At 35.6% G+C, this 23,158-nt stretch overlaps 1 protein-coding gene across 2 annotated transcripts; it reads left to right on the forward strand.

Annotated features, from left to right (window-relative positions):
• Positions 1-9,002: 9,002 nt before the first annotated feature.
• LOC141690326 (uncharacterized) lies at positions 9,003-17,360 on the forward strand. Of its 2 annotated transcripts, none has more exons than XM_074495080.1 (5): positions 9,003-9,288; positions 12,076-13,047; positions 15,880-15,927; positions 16,091-16,858; positions 17,063-17,360. In XM_074495080.1, the coding sequence occupies exons 1-4, from the start codon at positions 9,082-9,084 to the stop codon at positions 16,502-16,504; spliced, it is 1,641 nt and encodes a 546-aa protein (XP_074351181.1). In that variant the 5' UTR covers positions 9,003-9,081; the 3' UTR covers positions 16,505-16,858; positions 17,063-17,360. The 2 variants fall into 2 exon arrangements, with proteins under 2 accessions (XP_074351181.1, XP_074351180.1); XM_074495079.1 differs by lacking the exon at positions 9,003-9,288 and adding an exon at positions 10,947-11,364.
• Positions 17,361-23,158: the final 5,798 nt, after the last annotated feature.

Consider the following 23,158-nt stretch of genomic DNA (forward strand, 5'->3'; position numbering starts at 1 on the left):
TTATGGTATCCTAGAGAATCAGATTTTAAATTAATAGGTTACTCAGATGCAGATTTTGCAGGTTGCAAAATTGACAGGAAAAGCACAAGTGGAAACTGCCAATTTCTTGGAGGCAGGTTGGTTTCTTGGTATAGCAAGAAACAAAAGTCAATTTCCACATCAACTGCAGAAGCAGAGTATATTGCTGCAGGAAGCTGCTGTGCACAGATTCTCTGGATGAAGAATCAGTTACTGGATTATGGGTTAACATATTTCAAAATCCCTATTTACTGTGATAATCAAAGTGCTATTGCTATGACAGGTAATCCAGTTCAACACTCTATGACAAAGCACATCAGCATCAGGTACCATTTCATCAGGGAACATGTGGATGAAGGTACAGTGGAATTGCATTTTGTTCCCACAGATCAACAAGTCGCAGATATCTTCACAAAACCACTGTGTGAAGCTACCTTTTCAAAATTGGTAAATGAACTTGGAATGATTTCAGGTTCTTTCTCTAAATCTGCTTAAACTTGTTCTATGTTATCAGACTTTATGATCAGTATTTACAGAATTAATCTCTTTGTATATTCTGTGCATTAATTGATAAATGTCTTTAAGTACTGACAGTTGTCTGATATATGTTTCTAAACTCTGATAAGTGATATGTCTGTTTCAGTAACTATTCAATCCTATGAGGATAATTGTGCTAGATACTGACCTACTAGTCTTCAATAAACAAATGATCCCATGAAAGAAGTAATTATTTCTGTGGAAATCTTATGACACAAGCAAATTCTGATACTTGAGCTTAGTTTAGTTTACTTTATTCATCTTACTACTAAGTCCCAAATTAGAATAATGCTACTCATCTGTTTAAGTTCTGATTCTAGTAAAACTGCTGAATGTACTAAGTGCTGATAAACCTCACTTATCAAAAGAAGAAGAAAAAGATCAAAGAATAAAATCAGGTACTCCTTTGAGATCTAGAGTAAAAATGTGGAAGGGACGACCCAAGTGCATTGCTGGTATTAAGTAAATATGCATCAGAAAAGCAAAATATTTTCTTGGTGACTTTTCACACTCTATGATTACTGGAGAAATACTCTGATAATAGCATAAATTCTGATAAACAGTCGTGACTCACTTACACTGAGAAGCCACTGTAAAATAGAATTTCAAAAGATGCATAAAATTAGCACAACAACAGTTGAGGTGGACTCATGCATGAACTCATTTATCAGTAGGTTTCAGGATAATGACAACTCTTTAGCAAAATTTTAATTATGACTTATTTCTAAGATGTACTGAAGTGAATCAGACTTTACTCTTTGTCTGTTATTTAGCTTAATACACACACTAATCACTCCATCTGAATGATGAAAATTTCTGTGGTGGTCTATGTTATTTTAGATAAACAGTCATTGTGTCACTTTTGCACAAATTCTGAGGACAAGTTCTAGTTACACGTTCTGATGATTAAGTTCTGACGTTCATAACTAAGAACTTGTATGAATATTTACTAAGATAGATATTCCTTGTTCGAGTTAAGACATTATGTTCTGATGACTGTTAAGTTCTGGTATAGGTCTAAGTTCTGATTTTTCAGTCTAACCCTTTACTTGACTTATCTGTGAGTAAAATTTGGTAACAGTCTCAGATTAATTTCGAAATGTTGAAGTGGAAGATTAATAGTCTATGGTTAAAACATAATGGCACTCGTCCTTGAACAGTTCACTCTTGTTACATGTGCACATTCCTTTTCCAATGACTGTTATTCTTTTTCAAAGTCTAGGGAGACGAGGTAGAATTAATTCTACCTGTCAGCATTAAATATCTTTGCGTCTCTTGGCATTCTCCTGCCTATATAAACAACCACTTCACATCAGTCTTTCCATCACATTCTTCTCACACACTTATCCTCCTTCTTCTGTCAAAAACACAATGGTTCAATACAACATGTTTTTGAACACACAAACCTTCACAATGGAGCTAAGTTGTGCCGAGTGGCAGCAGGAGTGGCATATAACAGCCATTCCTGAGGAGATCTGGGACTCTGTCCCACAGGAGGTGCTGGCTCACCTTCTATTCTTCGAGATGGATTACCATCGCCATCTGAAGCGCCTGGAGGAGGAAAGGCGGGAAGCTATCCGTTAGCAAGAGCGAATCATTCGACTCGCCATCTTGTTTGTCGAAGATAGGAAGAGGAAGATGACTTAATCTCGTCTTCTTCCTGTTCTTCTTCATCTTCAGCTTTGTCAGGCTTCTTAGCTAGGACTAAAGCTGTTGACGTTAGGATTAGAAGCTTAGGGAAAATCTTGTATTGATGTAATTTCTATTTCATATATGTATTGACTTGATATATTAATGAAAACTGTTTTTACTTCAAGATTTTATCTCTGAGTTACTTTATCTTGTGTTGTTAAATCCTGCTTGATATTCTGATGACCATTTAAATTTTGTCTTTATTTAAGTTCTGATTCTTTGTCAGCACTTATTCATCGAAATTATCTCGGTCATGTTTAACATGATTCATTTTCAGAATATTAATGTTGCAGTGAAAAATAATTCAATCAGTGCTAATGGTTTCAATTTTGAATTAAAACTGTGTCTCTTGATAACTGAAATGGTTTTTCCTTGAAACAAGGCAACTGGGTAAGTAATCATTCCTGTTTTCTCGAGCCCAGTAACTATCCGTTATTACTGCATGTCTGACAGGTGTCCAACGGTAACATTTTTTTTCAGAGTATAAGAACAACAGAGAGAAGATTTCTTTAATCTTTTATTTTCTTTATACTTTATCTCTCTTCTTACTTTTACTCTCTTTCTCATTCTTTCTCACGTTGGTTTTTCATACAGACATTATCTCAAACACCTAACAGGCATACTTGAATTTCAATATTTTTTCACATGGCACCAAAGGATTTAATCATTGATGGAGCAAAGTTTGTTCCAAACAACTATGCTGCAATTCTTGATCATGCTGAAGCTCCATCTGAATTACATTTTGTGCAAGATCTTCTTGCACATAGTGAGGTTGGGTACGCCTTAACTCAGCCTGAATTCTTTTCAAGTCAACAAGTTATGCGGTTCTGGAGGACTGGAGTTTTTGATGATGGTGGTAAACGAGGAACTCCCAGTATTATCTTCCAAGTGGGTGACTCATCCTATGTAGTCACTCCTGGTACAGTACGAAGAGCATTACATCTTCCAGAAGATTGTACCTTCTCTATACCAGAGGAATCAGAACTTCGGGGGTTAATGACTGATTTGGGATATGAAAAGAGTCTGACGAAACTTGGACAGTTGAAACGGGCTAATATCAGAAGAGAATGGAGTTTCTTCTTCGATTGCATCACCAAGGCTTTTGGCAACAAGTGTTCAAATTTTGATGCCATCCCAATTCTGAGTCAGCACATCGGGTATGCTATTATCCATCAAACTCATTTTGATTTTGCAACTGGAATAATTGGTTTTATTGGGGATAGGATGACAGAGGATCGAGATGTTGTTTATTTTGCTAGATTCTGTCAACTTATTTATACGTATTGTACTGCTGAACCCCAGTTAGTCAGCACTCAAACCCCACCTTTTAAGGTTGCAAAAAGGTACTTTAACGACCTGATAAATGCTGACACAAAGAAATCAATGGTGAGACAATTACAGATTCCTCAGTCTGTGAAACAGATTCTGGTAAATGCTGATCCTGCTACTTACAAATCTGTTTACTCAAATGATCAACCAACTCACCATAACCAAAATCCATCAACCTCAGTCCCTACCTCTCATTCTACTCAACCTACCCTCAGAACTTATCTCAAATCCTATCTCTCCACTTCACAGACTGCTCAACCTTCTTCTTCAGCACCTACTGTGAAGCCTACATCCTCTAAGCCAAAGAGAACAAAGACTGTTCCTCAAACATCTCGGAAGAAGAGGAGGATTACTTTGAGAGATGACTCAGATTCTGAGGATCAGATTCCCTCTTCAGAACCTGTGGTAAATGAAGCTGAGAAGGCAACTTCTCAGAAGGATTCTGCAATTGGGGGTTCTAGGCTTCTCAAGAGGCTTAGACGTATGACGGTTCCTGAAACTCCCAAGGAATCCAAATCAACAAGGAAGTACAAGAAACAGAGGGCACAGAGGCCAGTTTCAGATGATGAGGAGGAAGCAGCTAAGGAAGGGGATCAGGAATCTCTGATCTCACAAGACAAGGAATTTGCTCCAGTCACTTCTTCTCCATCAACTCCATCTCAGGAACCTGTATCTGACAAGGCTAATTCACCTTCTATGTCTCTTGTTGATCCAGGCACAAGTGCTGAAATTGATATTCAGAACCTGGTTGTGCCTGAAATACTTTTCTTAGAAGCTCCAACAGCAAATAATCCTTCCACAACACCTGTTACTGATGCTGTTCAAACTCCTGAGTTATCACTAACACCTTCTCTGCATCAAGATGCTGATGATCAGATTTTCGGTGAGCATCAGGATATGGCTGTTGATCAGAACTTAGTATCAGATCAGCAATTAGAGGATGTTGAAGCCTCCATTGCTACTCACACAGTTGTCTTATCAGAAGATACTGATTCTTTAAGTTCTGATGCTGCAAATGTTGGAGATACTGGTGAAGCTGCTACAACTGTAGATGCTGATGAAGCAGGTCCTTCAGGACATACTCCTCCACTGACTCTTCCTAAGTCTGAACTGGTAAAGGAGTTTGTTATCCGGGATGCACCAGTACCTTGGAGTGAAACTCCTGCAGGTCAGGAGTGGACTAAGGAATGGAACTCAGTTTCATGTGTTCCAAATGCTTTACATCTTGCTGAGCACTTGACTAAAGCTGATGAAATGTTACATTCTGATGATTTTAAAACCCAGCTTAGAGTCACTGCATTGAGTACTAAACATCTACAAGGTCTTCATTCCAACACTCATGCAGAGCTACACAAGATTCAGGAGAACTTTATCAAACAGGAACAAGTTTGGAAAATTGATAAGAAAAAGTTCTTCCAACCTACCATTGACAGGGTTGCTTATATTGAGAAAACTCAAGAGAAGCAACAAGCTCAGATTGATCAAATTCTGACAAATCAAGCTTCTCAGCAATCGCAACTTACTGAAATCCAGAACCTCAGTGGAACTACTTATCTCTCTTTTATTACCTGCTGATGCCAAAAAGGGGGAGAAGGTAATTAAGTCCAAATGCAAAACCAACAAGTCACTGCAAGGAAAGGATGATGGAAAAGATGACCAAGGAAACTCTGGAATGGGTAGTGGTCATAGTCAAGGTAGAAGGTTTACATCAAGACAAGCTAGTCACAGAACAAGTTCTGATACTGGGAAAAGAGTAAGTTCTGCTGCTGGTAAAAGGATAAGTTCTGATGAACTTCTAGATCTTGATGAGGAAATGTCAAGACAGTTATTTCTTCAAGAAAATCCAGGGATGGACTTGGAAAGTTTAAAGGAAGAAGAAGCCAGACTTAAATCAGAGAAAGTCACATCTAAATCTGAAGCTTCTGGTAAAAAGTTACTTCCAAAACCTAAAGGCATTGTGATCAAAGAAAGGATACATACTGAAGAAACTTTGGCTAAATCACAACCACAGATAGATCCAAGATCCAAGGGTAAAGAAAAGGTTGGTGAACCTATCAAGCCTTATGTACCTCCTGAGGAAGAAGAAATTACTGATGGAAAAGATAATCTTGCTCTGACTTCAAGAAAAGTTTTTAAAACAACCTCTGACATGGCTCAAGTTGTTCAGAGTCAAGAAATTGTAAGTTCTGATATTCAGAAGAAGCAAGTAACCTCTGACAGTGCTCAAGTTAACTTGATATCAGAAAATAAATCTAAAACACTCCTACCAGGATTCACTAAAGCAAAACAGACTCAATCTTTGAAGACTACTTCAAGTGGTTTTGAAGCAAGAGTAGTTACTGGAAAGGAAGCTAGAGATAAAACTGGATTGGGAAGTGCTGATGAAAGAAGGGTACACAACACTACTGATGATCCAACTTCCTTGAGTGAACCAGGTATTGGAGCAACTCCTGAGAGATTGAATCAACTAGAATCTGTACAGATGGTTTACCATACCTACTTGAAAGAATACATCATGTTGTATTTCATGACAGATGGTAGGGTTTATCATATAAGACAAAATGCCATTCCATTGAAGTATTTTGAAGAATTGGAGCATGTATTATTCTTACTTCAAGTGGATGACAGAATAACAGAGACTGCTGCAAACTACTTAAAGGAACAGATTCAGAGACAGAAAAGACTTTATTCTGTTAAGTCTGACAGCAGATATGTTCCAAAGTACAGAAATCACAATGGTGATATTGTTGATATGAAGCCTAATACTGCACAGATCAGAACATATCTTGGTATTAAGGGGCTTGAATTCAATCTAGAGTCTAACAAAGCTTATGTCATAAGACTAGATCGGGAGTTGAGAAAAGCAAAGATTAATGATCTCAGAGCTGCAATATTTCAAACTGGTGAAGATACTGCAGAGCTTAAAGATGTCAAACGAAGAATGATTGATGAACTCAGATATACTGAGAAATGTTTGTTGAAGAATTATCTCAGAATAACTCCTGACATCAGAGAGATCAGAAAATGATGAAGCCAAGTCGAAGATCTACAACTGCTTAAATTCTGATATTTATACAGATTGAAGTTGTTATCAGAAGTTGAATTGATAAAAACTTTAAGGACTGTAAGTTGTAGTTATCTTGTCTATTTCTCATGCATTTGTACTTAATATTTTTGACATCATCAAATATCTGTTAAACTTGTATATTTTGCTAATTTACAAGTTGGGGGAGATTGTTAGATATATTTGATAATGTCATGGCTAATATGTTTTATGTTTAGATTTCAGATCTTATTTGAACAGAACAAATCAGTACTTAACTGATCAGTACTTATACTGGACGACAGAACTTAAGGGATATCAGTACTTATGTTATCAGGAGATAAGCATCAGGAGATAGATATCAGAACTTAAGTGCTGAAGGACGATCAGATAAGGACAGTAGCTGATTAAAGTTAAGAAGATCAAGATAAACATAAGAAGAGATATGCATGAAGAAGGAATTCCGTGAAGAATGGAATACTTGGAATAGAAGATATCTGATTGATATATTTTAGGAAGCAGAATTATATTCCATATCAATTAGCGATTATCTTGTAACTGTGTAGTATATAAACACAGACATAGGGTTTACACTATAAGTGTTATCATTATCGAGAATATTATTTACTATAACCCTAGCAGCTCTCGTGATATTTTGTTCATCATTGAGAGATAACAGTTCCGGATTGTAACAGAGTTTATTGTTTAAATAAAGTTTGTTTTCTGTTACATAAGTTCTTGAAGTTTGATTTGATTGTAATAAACACTGTATTCACCCCCTCTACAGTGAAAGTGTGACCTAACACTTTATAAAAAATTAACAGTGTAGGAATCAAGAAACTAGGGTTCTTGATGTTCATACGTATCAAAACAATTTTGAATGTGTTAGTGATATCCAAATTTAAAGTTCAAGTAGTCAAATTAAAGTTTGAATCACCAGCAACACTCATATGATACCAATTTTCACAAACTAGGTCCGATTCAAAATTTCATAAAATTTAGGTCCCTAAATTCGACCAGGAACCCAAAATTTAGGGCCCAATTTATGAAATTTTGAATCGGGTATAGTGTGTGAAAATTGGTGTCATACGAGTGTTGCTGATAATTCAAATTTCAATTTGACTAATAGAACTTTAAATTTGAATATCACTAACACATTCAAAATTTCTCTGATCCGTGTGAACTCTAAGAACACTAATTTTATGATTCTAACGTCCTTAAAATCTTTTTAACGGAAGGACTTAGATGAAAAAATGAAAAAGTTAAGTGATTTGAATTACATAATCTTTAGTTCAGGGACCTAGACAATAAAACGCTAATAGTTCTCGGACCTATAATTTGATTTTCCCTAAAATCAGATCATCCTAGCAACTTTCAATTAATTAGATTTTAAAAAAGTTAACAACTTTCAACTTAATTATATTATTAAGGAAAAATTAATTCAAAAGTTTCTCGACTGTATCTCTTTTATTGTCTAGGTCCCTAATCTATCTTTTAATATATTGTGATTTCTAAACATTTCAAAAATCTTATTTACATTCTTCCGTTTAATTTTGACTAATGTTCGTTAGTTAACTAATGTTCTACAACTTCTTGAATTTAGGGGTTTTGATTCGTTGATGAATTGATGAAATTGAGGGTGTCAAAAATTTTACAAGGTCGAACGGATCAATATAGGTTTCGATTGTGGAGTATGGTCGGAATGGTTATTTTGACTGAAAAATGGTCGTGGTCCGTCTACCATTCTGGCCATCCTACACCCTCAAAACCTGTATAGATTTCTTCAGTTTGACCTCCCGAAACTTCTTATATCCACAATTTCATCATTTTGAATAAAAAACTCTCAATTCAAAAAGTTAAAAATCCTACGTTAGTCCAATTCTAATGAATGGACTCTAATTTAATTTCAAAAAAATTATAGTACGCAAATATTAAGGACATTAACAAAAAATGGCATGTACAAAAAATGACATATAGTTAAAAAGATATGAATTAATTAGGGTGATAATTAAAAATACCTATTTTTGGGGTGAAATTCCTCAAAACACCCATTTTCAAAATACATGGCTGAAAATACTGTTTTGGTTACGAATTTCTTAACTGGGTAAGTGTAATACGAGAATCGGGTATGTAAGAAAATTACTAAAAATAGGTATTTGTAGTTTGAGTATTATCATTGAGATACATATTTGCCAAATGCGTATGTTAAAAAATAAGTTGGATGCCCATTAATTATTATTTTTAACATTTTTTTAATTAATTATCTCTATTGTTAATTTAAATTACTTAAATCACACAACATACGGTATCAATTAATTATCTTAATTTAAATTACATAAATCACACAGCATTTGCGCGATTTTGTTCGGAACCGGACAAAAAATCTTATAAACCTAATACCCGACATAAGCCCTAATATTTCAAACTCAACTAGTCTCGCTCGTCTCGCCCAAATATAATTTATGGCGGAAGTGGACCAAAACGACGACGCTCGAAGCGAGACGAGCGATTACACATCTGAAGACGAAGGAACTGAAGATTACAAAAAAGGCGGCTATCACGCAGTTCAAATCGGCGACACATTCAAACATGCTCGATATGTTGTGCAAAGCAAGCTTGGATGGGGCCATTTCTCCACTGTTTGGCTCTCTTGGGATACTCACAAATCTGTATGTATCTATATGTAGATACATACAAAATTACTTTTATTGTAGATGTGCCGAGAAATCAAAATATTGTAGTACTTTTCTTGTGCTATTGGAGTTAATACCATATGTTAAACATTATCACGACTCACATGCTCTCTTTAACACTATCCCGGGGGCATAAGGACTCATCAACACTAACGGGGGTTATTGTCGCCGATCTCTTCATGTAATTTATTTTGAAGTAAGTACCATATTCTCTATCCACACACCTCACTAGAGATGTGTTGAAGTCTCCCTTGTAGAGAACCTTGTCATAAATAACATAAAAGGTCATTTATTACTTGACATTTCAGATTTCCATCCTATTTTGAGGTAGAATCCCCATTTTGACATAGTTCCGGATATGGTCATCAGGCCCCGAAATCGCTATTTTCATGGTGAATTCATCAGACACGCTAACCTTGACTTGAAATTTCAAGGAAAATAATTCCAAGTAGCATGGCCTCGCTTTAATAGCCCAACTTTGCCAATGCATCTTCCCCTTGATTTTAATCCCTTGGGATATGCTCCAACCTACCTTCATTGAAGAACTTGACGAGCATTTCACAACAAATAGGAGGAGTCACTAACATGAAGTCGTTGTAGAAATTGAGATCAACCACCTTCATCTCCAGAGCTAGCTTGTGGATGTTGATAAGAACCTCATTAACCTATAGGGCCCATCAGGGGATCATTTGGTACGTTCTCGAGGGGTTACACTCCTCATAGGGTCGTTATGAGTGCCTTAGAGTCATCCTTAGAATGGGGCGGGAACTCAAGCATATAGTTGGCCAATGTTTGACCCTTCAAAGTGCCTTGAGGCTAATATGTCCCATCAAAGTGCCCTAACTCCACAATTTACTTAGGGGGGCTATGTGTACCTTTTTGAGAAGCATCTTCACACTCACGTCGCATTAACGCTACTTCGGGTATAAGAGCTTATCATCACTCAATTCAAGTCTTCTTAATGGTTCAAGTGTGGTAGGTTTCCCACATCTTCTTCTAAATTCTGCCATTGATGAAGGTCGGAACTCCTTGTAAGAAAGTAATGTTAGTGCACCTGTTAGAGTGGTGAGCTCGAATTCCTTGAAGAGCTGAGCCTGAATCCCTTAAATTGGTGAGCCTGAATCCTTTGGAGAGGTGAGTCTGAATCCCTTAGAAAAAGAAGAGCCTGAATTCCTTAGAGCAGTGAGCCTGATTTCTGCTGGTGAAGAGAGTCTGAATCCAGAGCGAGATGAGAAGAGTCCAAATCACTGCTAGAGAAGTGGGGCTGATCCCTACTAAAAAGGAGAGCCCGGACCTTTTGAGAGGTGAGCCTAGATCTCTACTAGAGAGGTGTGCCTAACCCCTTAGTGATGTGAGTCCGAATCTCTGAGAAAAAAGAGAGCTTGAATTCTTCTAGAGAGGTGACCCCAATTCTGGTAATGAGAAAAGTATAAATCCCTAAAAAAGAGAGGAGAGCCTGAATTCTGTTGGTATATCATCACTATTAAACTTCATAACATATAAATTGCAACAACTCCCTTGGGCTACAATATTATTTTTTCATAGAGGGATGGGACGCTAGTTCTCCTCTCTTCTACTTAGGGTGTCATGTTCTCATATTTTCCTAAAATTTCTATCACAAAAAATAAAATATTATTTTAGAACACTGCTGCTAAACGCAATAATTCAAAATATTTAAGTTTTTAATAATTTGCTCTAAATTATTTGCCTTAAATAAAAAGAATAAGTAAAAATTGAACCAAATTCATTTCCCAATAATTAACCAAACAAAGAAACCCTAATATTTCAAACTCACAGCAACACTAATTCACTTAACTAATTCAAAGCTCGTCTCGCTCGAAATAAATGGCAGAAGTGGACCAAAACGACGACGCTCAAAGCGAGACGAGCGATTACACATCTGAAGACGAAGGAACTGAAGATTACAAAAAAGGCGGCTATCACGCAGTTCAAATCGGCGACACATTCAAACATGCTCGATATGTTGTGCAAAGCAAGCTTGGATGGGGCCATTTCTCCACTGTTTGGCTCTCTTGGGATACTCACAAATCTGTATGTATAATTTTTGTTATCTTTCAGTGTGTTTGTGTGTTGATTTTGGTTTTCAAAGATTGTGAATTGATGCTGTTTTAGTTAAATTATTTTACAAAATTGTTTGTTTCAGCTGAATTAGTTGATTTTTTATCGAATGAGTTTCGATATGGTGACTAATATATTACTGTAGTAATCATGTTTTAAATTCTAATGTAGGATCACGGCATTGCGAATGCTATTTTGTGATTAACTTATTCAACATATTAATAGTCAATGATCACACTCTACTTTTGTTTATGAATACTGTGGCAAAGGTGATTCGGTTCTGATCAGCATATACAATTATTGACATATTGTCTTGAACCGACTTGTGTTCAGTAAGGGAAATTTTGCCCTTGCTCAAAACTTTTAAGTCTTAAAGTAAACCCTGAATTAGAGAATGTATTTGTAAATTTTAATGTTAGTTTGGAATCCAATCATGCTAAATTAGGAAGATTGAAGCATCTTCTGCCTTATGCAAACTTTTATTTTTCGCTGCCTTTAGTTATATATTACAGATATTGGTTTCTTGTTCTCCCTCTTTTTATAGAGGCATTGTTTCTTATTTAGTTTTTAAATGAAATGAGCTATTTTACATACAACACTAGATATGCGATAATTCTATTGTACTTGGGTAATTGAAACAAATAATTGATTTAACAATGACCTTGCCCCCTTTTTTTGGTATAGAGATATGTAGCCTTGAAAATTCAAAAAAGTGCCCAGCACTACGCCGAGGCAGCAATGGACGAAATTAAGATTTTGAAGCAGATTGCTGAGGAAGACCCAGATGACAAAACGTCAGTTGTGAAACTTTTGGATCACTTTAAACATTTGGGGCCAAATGGGCAGCATGTTTGCATGGTTTTTGAGTACTTGGGTGATAATCTTTTGTCACTAATTAAATACTCTGACTATCGGGGGATTCCTCTTACTAAGGTTAAAGAAATATGTTCCCACATATTAGGAGGGTTGGATTACTTACATCGCAAACTTTCGATTATACATACTGATTTGAAGCCAGAAAATGTGTTACTTCTGTCAATGATTGATCCAGATAGGGATCCAACAAAGTCAGGTGTGCCTCTCATCATGCCATCGAAGAAGGATAAGATTGTGCCAGGGTCTGGAGCTTGTAGAGAGGTAAGGAGCTACAATAGTGATTTGACCAAGAACCAGAAAAAGAAAATCCGTAAAAAGGCCAAGAAAGCATCTCAAAATTGTATGGAGGAAGAACAACCAGCAGAGACTGAGCCAGATAATGAAGCAGCCATCACTGAAGTTTCCCATCACGATGAGAAATCAAATATCGACTCTATTGAAGAGAAATCTACGAGAGATAGGTCAACAATTACAGGAAGTAATAGGAATTCTCAACAAAGAAACCAAAGTCATAGAAGAGGTAGCCGCTCTGCAAGACGAAAGCTATCATCTGAGGTTGACACTAGGTGCAAATTAGTTGATTTTGGTAATGCCTGTTGGACATATAAACAGTTTACAGGTGATATTCAGACTCGGCAATACAGGTGTCCAGAGGTTCTTTTAGGATCAAAGTACTCTACTTCAGCTGATCTATGGTCATTTGCATGTATATGCTTTGAACTGGCCACTGGTGATGTCCTCTTTGATCCGCACAGTGGGGACAATTATGACCGAGATGAGGTTTGTGCAAGCTTCTAAATCTATGAACTTTATTTACGTTGATGTTAGAATGTTATGCTTTGATATTTAAATATTTATATATATTTTAATAATTGGTTATATTGACTAAATCTTTAGGATAATAGATTATGTTTAGAAGTGATTTAGATTTGAATGTTTTTGAATTATTGTTATATTATTTTTAGGAGATAAGATGAGTTTGTTATGTATTGGCCTATAAAATATCACAGATGATTATAATAAAAATATGCCTTCACGTTATGTTTTCTTCTTCTTAACAATGTAGACACCTACACACCTATAACCCTAAATATACACATATACACACACCTATAAAAAGTTAACATGGTATCCGAGCTTTTTTCTTTAGGGACCTGTGAAACACCATAACTCATATCTTCACCATTACACATTTCCATGACTCTTACACACACCATAACACAACACATAACCATAACACATGGCCATGACCTATAACCATAACCCACAACTGTAACACATGACTGAGAATTCTAAAATCATAACCCAAAACTATAACACAAAATCATATCACAACTATAACACATGACTGAGAAGTCTAAAATCATAACATATAATGCCATACAAAAATATAATCTAAAATCACATTCATGAAAATGAATGGAGACAACTACAATCCGGAGGAGCAGAAATATAATCCAGTAGGAGCACAAGAACACGGAATACAAAAAAGAAAATAAAGATGTCCAAGAAATGAAAGGCTACAACACACGAGGAGCATGAAGATTATTATTTGTTTTGACGAAAATTAAATATCAAAGCAAGGAGTGTTAGAAATTTATGCTTTGATATATAAATATAAATATATATTAATAATTGGTTATATTGACTAAATCTTTAGGATAATAGATTATGTTTAGAATTATTTTAGATTTGAATGCTTTTGAATTATGGTTGTATTATTTTTAGGAGATAAGATGAGTTTGTTATGTCTTGGCCTATATAAGGTCACAAATGATTATAATACAAATATGCCTTCACGTTATGTTTTATTCTTCTTCACAATGTAGACACCTACACACCTATAACCTTAAATATACACATATACACACACCTATAAAAAGTTAACAGTTGATAATTTCCTGTTTTACCTGTTACGTGTAAATTAAATGATTCAATGATTGCAACTTGTGTGTACAAGGAGTCGTAAATATGTCGCTCTTTCAACTCCCAGAATAAAATTTACTATAGTTAATAGCCACTTTCTCCTTCCCCAACCTCCCTTCTCCGCCACACCAAGGTGAGATTTGTGCAGTGTTGACAAGGGGGATCTATGTAGGGCTAGCAGTGGTCAGTTGACAACTGTTGACTTCAAGACCTTTTTATTCTAATATAGTGTAGAATCAATGCAAATTAAAACAAAGTTGTGATGGTGATTGACCCTTGTCATACATTTAAAATGTGTTGGTAAATAACCTTAATTGACAGGAGGCAAATAGTGAACCAAATTAGCTTGATCTCCTGAAAAAATTTACACCCTGAATTGTATAGCGGGAAATTATAATGTTTGTTTCAGAAATAATTATGCATTATCCCTTCATTCTAAAACAAAAAGTTGCTTCTCTTTCTGACCTAGATGGATTACTTTTTAGTAAATGATGTATTTAAATGTATCGGTGGTATGTATGTAGTTGCATATCTTTCATCTGCTATATGTTAAGTTAACATTCGTTCTTGAGTCTGCACATCTTGATGAGTTTGATGGGGGGAGCAGGTGAAATAAGGGTTTTGGGGATATATTTAAAGATCAGGTTGTAAGAGAAAACTAAACTTAAATTTACATTGTAATCATAATTGTCTGAAATAATCACATGCTGAAGTATTTATTTATATTAAACATAGACCGCCTTCCGAAACCATATCAAATTCTAAAAGAAAAAAAAGATGAATAGAGATTATTTCCGAAGTTACATATATTTTTCCCAAATCTTCACACATATTATCTGTCCTACATTAGAGTTTCCGTCAGGTTTCCAAACACTTATCTTTATACAGTAGTTGCTTTTTAGTGCCCAGTTCTGGAAAGCAGGAGTGCAGCACTTAGGTGCTGCACTGCGCACCGGGTGAGGACTGGTGCGGCGGTGCGCGGGGTTGCGGCGTCATACGAACGGGGTGCGCCACCCGGCGTATCACAGTATTACCTGACTGGAATTCGTGGGAGTGCGGGAGAGGGGGTGCGGGAGGGCTAATAATGGTCATTTTTCAGTTACCGTAAAACAACGAAAACCAACCCTAAATCAAACCAACAACTTATAGAGACATACATCGGGATGGAGAGAGAGAGATCTGTTCTTCTCCAGTCAGTTGTGTTCAATCGATGCGTCAAATGTGTTGATGTGCTGATACGTGTGTGTATATGCGTGACTGCGTGTGTGTATATAGGTGATGTCCTGATAATATATTAGTTGAGCCTTTTATTTTGGGCCTGGATATGTCAACTGTTTTGACTGTTCAGCCTACCAAATTTTTGTTCAGCCCGCTAACTTAAAGTCCCTATCACACACTCCTTAAATTTATAATATTTAGTTTTTTACTTTGCTGACATTTTTTGTATTATATTTATCAAAAAATGTTAAATAAATATATATAATATATTTTTTAATATTTTAAAATTATCCGTATCCCCCCGCACCCGAATCCCCACTTTTTGAAATTTGCCGAATTCCCGTATCCCCGCACCGCTCACTCACGCACCCGCACCCGTGCTTCCTAGGCCCGGTTTAACTATTCATTAGGAACTTGGTTTTCCTAAATTTAGATATCTCTCTTATACACTTGTTATTCATTTTACAGGATCACTTGGCATTGATGATGGAGCTTCTTGGAATGATGCCTCGCAAGGTGTGATATAACTATTGTTAAGATTTTTTTCCATATAAATATTTCTTCTTTATTAGTTGGATCTGCAATGTGCTGTATATCACATAAAGCCTCTTTTTTATGTTACTTCCCTGGCCTTTGATTTTCTGTTTTCTTATTAATCATGTGATTATTTCTTTGTCAGATTGCTCTAGGTGGACGATATTCTCGAGATTTTTTCAATAGATACGGAGATTTAAAGCACATCCGTCGATTGCGTTTTTGGCCACTGAATAAGGTGCTCATGGACAAATATGAGTTCAGTGAGCAAGATGCGAAGGACTTGGCTGACTTTCTTGTTCCTATACTTGATTTTGTCCCTGAGAAAAGGCCCACGGCTGCACAATGCCTTTCTCATCCATGGTTTTCTAGTGAACCTTGTTCATTGGAGCAAACTGTAGCTGGTATCCCACCCGAGGCCACAAATAAAATTATGTCTGAGAAAAAGCGAGAAAATGATGAGAGAGAGGCAATGGAGGTTGCAGTGGGGAACATTGTCATTGATGGAGCTCCCAAAGCCAGTGAATCATTCAAAACAAAAATAGATCAAGTCTTTTAGTTAGTCATGTTCTTTAATAGGACTATTTTCCTTGCTAAGGTTTTGGGTTTCTTATAGTTTGTCGTTGCTTCTCCTTGCTCATATTATGTCCCGTTGCCGATTTGTTTAACATCCATGTGGAGTTTTGGGTTTATGAACTGGAGGCTTTGATTCTTTAATGGGAAAGAAACGAACTTCTCTATGATTCAATTGTGATCTGCTAATGTTGGCAGAACATTATGTCAAAACACAATCAAATTGATTATCTTTCACATACGTGTCATCTCTTGAGCAGAAAGACGATTGAGTGTAAATCTTGTACAATTAAGTCTACATGGAAGAGGGAGTATTGTTTGTCCGTCTCTTTTTGTACAAGTAGGTCATTTTATGTAGTATAATACTTTGGCTGCAATTGCTTTCTAATATCGTATCAGTATTTGGCTTCATATAAATATATAACTAGTGACCTTTACCTCCGTTATTTGGGAGTGTTCAGTTTTGCATATATTACTAATTACTAGAAAATCTTGCCAATTTATTTAAACCGTTGTTTGATCACAACTCTGCTATGGTTTTCAGGGGATCATTAGGGATGTACAGACTTAAACTGCAGGTTGAGAGTATGATCTTTGCAGAGACTAGCATTGGATGTGTCGGGGCATATTGCAGTGTAAATCGGATTAGCAACTTAAAAGTGCATATTCAGTTCAGTGGCACTATAATATTGATTTCTTCTATCTGGTGTCAAAGCTGTTATTGTTCCTTATTTGTTAGGGGTTGAAATTCAGTGAACACTCCCCCTTTGCCTTAACACTTGTTTTCAGTGATTTGAAAAATATTGGGATGATAATAGTGCATTTTTTATTCCTTTCTCTAATATTTGCTCTGCAAATATGTTTGTGATATGAATTGGAAGCTAGCATTCCAGGTAAAAGCTGTTTGAAGTGTTGCTTGGCACTTACTTTAATTACGTGACAGTGAAATATGAAGTAACGGGGTCACTAGGTTTAAGTTGTGCATACGATAAGTTTTTTTTTACAGGATGCATACAATAAGTTTAACCTCAAGTGCAATATTTTTATCCCTTAACTACAAAGACAATCACTAATCATCCGGAAGATTAGCAAGTATTACAAGACTTATTGTTGTCATTCTTGATTCTTGTAGATGACTGTAGATGCTTTATAAGAACCTTCCCAAACATTATTTTATGACTGTAGATGCTTTATTTGGTACGGTTGATGTCAGATCAATTAACTGGGTTTTGCTTAAAACAAGCAAAAATTATGTTGATAAAAGCTGAAACCAACCACATTTTTAAACTTGGTATGAAATTTTTACTACAATGCATTAGGAAAATTTTATTTCGGGAGCAACATTTTTAGTTTCTAAACAAAATTTATCGAAAAGAAAAAACTGCTGGTTGTACGGTGCTCCCTTCACATTACAATTGTGTATGACGTGGTGTGGTGATCAATTAAGTCCAATTGTGTATGACGTGGTGTGGTGATCAATTCAAGTCCAGCCTTCTAAAGTTTAGTTATTATGCATCTACCTTGAAAATGGGACAATTGAGCAACTGTACCTTTACTGTTGTCCAACACAAATTCGGAGGTCATTGAAATCACATACCAAATTATGTTGATTTCAAGCTATTTTCACGAATAACGCGAATAACACGGGACAAAAATTGATGAATATTATAGCTGATCTTATTCGATTACTCGTAGAATGCCATATAAATAGTATTTATTCTCTATTATTTCAAATTTTCGATCATCTATAAACAAGAGGCCTAAATACCTTTTCATGGGGGTTCAAGTCACGCGTAGTTTTTGGAGGATAAGTTACCCAGATGGGTTTGGGTTTTGTCCGGTCCATCAAGATCCAGGTTCATTGACCATGGGGTCGTCCGTAAAAAACCCATATTTGTTCATGGCCCAAGCCCAATTAGGCTATAATAGGCTGTCATGGAGTTAAGCAAATATATCTCGTTGGTGAGGTAGGAGAACACCTGCAGGTCTCGTATACGACCTTTAGAGTCTGGTCATGCGATGTGGCCTTATAAAGAGCATGGCCTCGCATGCGACCCATCAGAGACTGCTCATGCAATGTGGCCTTATATAGAGGACGTGCGATCATGGGAGACCTGTCCACGTATAGTGATTCTTCCTCCCATGCGATCCCTTGAGGCCTATTCATTGGTCTTCAAGTCAAATAAAGAATATTTATATAAGTTGATGGCGAAACATCTCTTTTAAGGACTGGCCTTGCATGTCTTCAGTTCTTGTATTGTAATAAAGATTGTTTTAATGTGATGTGATCCCGGAAATATGTAAATAATGTTGAACTCGAAGAGGTCCTTCCAAGTGTGATATAGTATTTCAAGGACTCTATGATGTGCCCCATGGGATCACGTGGTCATAAGTTGTTGTAATTATATCTTCTCTCCAGCTTGTCTGTGAGTGTAATATCCGGGACATGACGTGTAATTATCTTTATCAATAAATAATTTTTATGTGAATTTATGTGATTTTTGGTGAATTATTTGATGATTGGTGTGGTCATGTGGATGTCTATATGTGGTAAAGTATAAGTATGTTAATTTTTTTTGTACAGAATAAAATATAGATAATTAAGATATTTTTCTGGTAATTTTTGGAGTATTATATGATTTTATATTGATTTATGAATTTATTAATTATTTTCTGAATAATTACAAAATCATTTTCTAAAGCCGGGAATCGTCCGACCTCAACCGTTTTTACGTTTTTACAACCCGAAACTCTTCCGAAAACTTCTTCTTAACCTAATCTAGTAATTCCGAACATTTTCCATGTTTTGACTTTTTCGATCCGGATTACGGTTTGACCCGTGCGCGGCCCGACGCAATATTTTCGATACGCTAACCCTTTTTGATAACAATATCTTCGTACAAATCGTTTTATAAAAGCACGGTTTTAATAATTATCCGAAATAGGATAGTGCTTATCCAAAATAGGATAATGCTTATCCAAAAAAGGATAGTGTTTATCCAAAAAGGTTAATATTTATCCAAAACGAACGTATTTATCGATCCAACACGATCCAGAATGTACCAATATTCCGTAAATATAAATAGCCCTTTCTTATTTCATTTTCACGCGTAAAATCATAATCAGACAGTACAAATCCTGAAAACCAGAGAAAACTTTATTAAAACACTGTATTCTTGAAAATCAATCGCACAAACGAAGGCGTTATCTAACTCTGATTCGGGCATGCAATATATCAAAACGAAGCTCTCGAAATCCTCTTTCTGAATCAACCATCTGTTTTTGCCCAAAAAGCAAGGTATTTTTCTGATTTAATTATTTTAATTCCAATTAATTATGGATTAAATTATGAATTTTTGTTATTGATATTTTTAACATGATTTGATGGCATATTTACGTAGATCTTTTCTCCCTGGTCATTTTGGTATATTATATGTCAAAAACCGAGTTTAATAACATGCTTAAATTGATGTTTGATTCTGTGAATGAAGAATTATGGTTTGTGTTCTTGAATATTTTTAATTCGAAATTAGGGGTTTTAATTCCATTGGTTCTGGGTAAAAACTGATGTTGCCATGATGTTGGTATTGTTAAGAGAAATCGATTCATGATTTTTACTGAATTTTAGGAGTCTGATTTCGACCAGATCGAAAATGAAGAACGGCGGCGGTGTTCTTCATTTCCCGGCCAAAATCCGGCCAAACCACTGATGTTTTGTGAATTCCAATTGCATAAAGCAGTTGCTGATAGTAAGGGGAATAAATCTGCACTTTTTGGAGCAGATCTGGGTGGGTTGCAGCCGCCGCCGGCGAGCTCGATAACGGCAGCCATGGCTGCCGGCAGCCATGGTTGCCGGTGGCGGAGGGTGGAGGAGGTGGTGAAAGTGCAATTTCATCACCTACCTTTCACTTGTTTTGCAATTCAGTCCTTCCTTTTTAAAAATATTTCAAAAATAATATTCTGTTTTTTTAAAAATCATAAAATTGTTTATCTATTTAATTTAAATTCAGAAAAATTATTTTAATTATTTATTTATTCAAAAACAAATCAAAATTATTTTATTAATTCATTTTAATTAGTTTTTAATTATTTTAATTAATCGATTAATTTATTATTAATTGATTAATTAATTTAATCAATTTTAATTGATTTAATAATTAGATTTAATTATTTAAAACTGGTTTAAAAATTATGAAAAATAGTTTCGAGCTTTAAAATATTATTTTAAATTATTTACAAGACTCGATATTTATTATAAAATTAGTTTAAAGTCAAATTCGGGTGTTCGAACCCTATTATTTAATTATAAAATGATTCGGAGTCCAATTTTAATTCCGAAAAATGTTCAAAAATTCGTAATAAATATTTAGAAAATCATTTTGACCCCGAATCTTCTTTGAAAATTTATTTTGATTGAATATCTTGCATGCTATGTGCTACGTGTTATCTGATTAATGTGTTATATGCCTATGTGGTTATTGTTTGACCGTTTTGGTCATAACTTTCAATCCGTAAATCGGATTTGGGTAAAACGAATGGTAGATAAAAGCTTATGACGTATATGTGACGATTATAATAGTATGAGATTGAGTATTTATAGATGGTTGTGATGCCTAGCAGAGTAAGTGAGACATAGATAAAGAAAGTCAGTAGTCCGTAGATAGAATTAAAGCATAGAAAGAGAAGGCAAGTAATTGACGAATAAAAGCAAGGCATAGAAAAAGAAGGAAAATGAATGATGAGTAGAACTATTAGATGAGTACAATAAAGTTAGAAATCATCTATGATAAGGCAAGTCCTTCTGAACCTTTCTTCGAGATATATTGTGAATATTTATGAACTTTCTCATAACATGTTGTTATTATTCAAAATAAATCTGGTTTTATATTGCAAGCACTTTAAACTATTTAACCTTGAACCCTGATTCTTGTTGATCTGGAGCTATAAGCCTTATTTTTCAGAAACCATTAATTGTTGAATTCTCAGATATAAGCTAGACATATACGATACTACTCCACAAATACACACACCCCATAAACCAAGTATTTTAACAAAATTTCTTGAGCATGCAAAAACTTATACACCCTGGAATACCCTATCACATCAAAGATCAATACCCTGTATTATCATTGAACCATTGTTCTTCAGATACTTGATTCTTCATCGGGCTTGAAGCCGTTCTTCATACTTACACCTTGATACACCCTGGTGATACCTGTGAAATGTTTTATGCTCTGAGATAAATGCTTTATCAATGTTAATTATGATTCTGTTTTATTGAATTGCAATGGTTATCATATTGAATTGTTTTAGAATTGGATGATTTTATAAATGCGGACCAGATTCGTGGTCGGACCAGATTCGTGGTCATATTAGGCCAATGCGTGCCTTGGATCCAGTATATAGAGCAAAGCTGAGAGCTTTGCTCGGGGTTAGTGCGTGACTGATCAGCAGCCTAACCTTGGTTTTTAAAAATGAAAAGGATATCCAATTCTATTTATTGCTTATCCAGAAACTTGATTCTTATGAATCATTTCAACTAATCATTGCTGAACCTCAGTTTTTGCTATTATGACTTGCTGAGCTATTTAGCTCACTCTTGCAAATCTGTCATGTTATTTTACAGTTGAAAAGGAAATGGTTGATAACGAGGATTCCCAGTCCAGTGTGCGAGCTAGGATTCCAGGATAAAATGGAACGAGTTAGCAGGAGCTTTATAATGGAGATGAATTATGTAAGATTGTAAGAATGATATCATTATCAGTTGTAAGCAGAACTAGTTGGGATTTGGTACGATGTAATAAAAGTTAAGGTTGTGGCTTGTTTTCATACTTTAACCTGTTGCGATCCATGATTATGATAAGTAGGGTCTTTGCAAATATTACTTTCATAAGCAGGTATTTATATATATTGAGTGTGTGTGTGTGTGTGTTGTGAACCCCAAATTTCTGACCCGGGTTTGGAGGGCGTCACAGGTTTGGTATCAGAGCTACAGGTTATAAGTCCCTGAAACAAGCCTAGTATGAAATGTTTTCTCGACTTCTGTTTATCTTGCTCGACTTCTGTTTTCTCAGTATGAAATGTTTCATCCTTCTCCCATAATCAGGGTTATCTTATACATTAAAATCCTTGTTTTTCATTCCATTATATTATGGGTTCTTTCTTTCTTGATGGCGACCACCCTGACTATCATATTCAGGGTTTACCCTAAATCTTATTCCTCGAACTATGGCTTTCATCTAAGATCTCGTCCTTAAGCTCTTGAATGTTTGGAACCCAAATTCTGTAGGAATACCTCATTATTCCCTTATCATCTTTCTCAGTATTAATCTCTTCTTTATTTGTTGGCTCTCTGCCTTCATTCATCACTTTTTCTTGGCACAATATGATCTTTCCAATAATTCGGGCTGTATTGCAATCTCAAACAGCTTTTCGGTACCGGCTCCGGTTACCTTCACTTCTATTTCTATTTTCTCAAAATCTCTTATCAACTCTCCCAAAGACACTATCATCTTGAGTCTCTTCTTTATACTAAGGGAATTAGCCACCATTTTGGCTTTCCTTGGATGATAAAGAATCTCATAATCGTAATCCTTGATTAGCTCTAACCACCTCATTTTGCGCATGTTGAGCTCTTTCT

Source organism: Apium graveolens, chromosome 10, assembly GCF_009905375.1.
Source record: "Apium graveolens cultivar Ventura chromosome 10, ASM990537v1, whole genome shotgun sequence".
NCBI lineage: Eukaryota > Viridiplantae > Streptophyta > Magnoliopsida > Apiales > Apiaceae > Apium > Apium graveolens.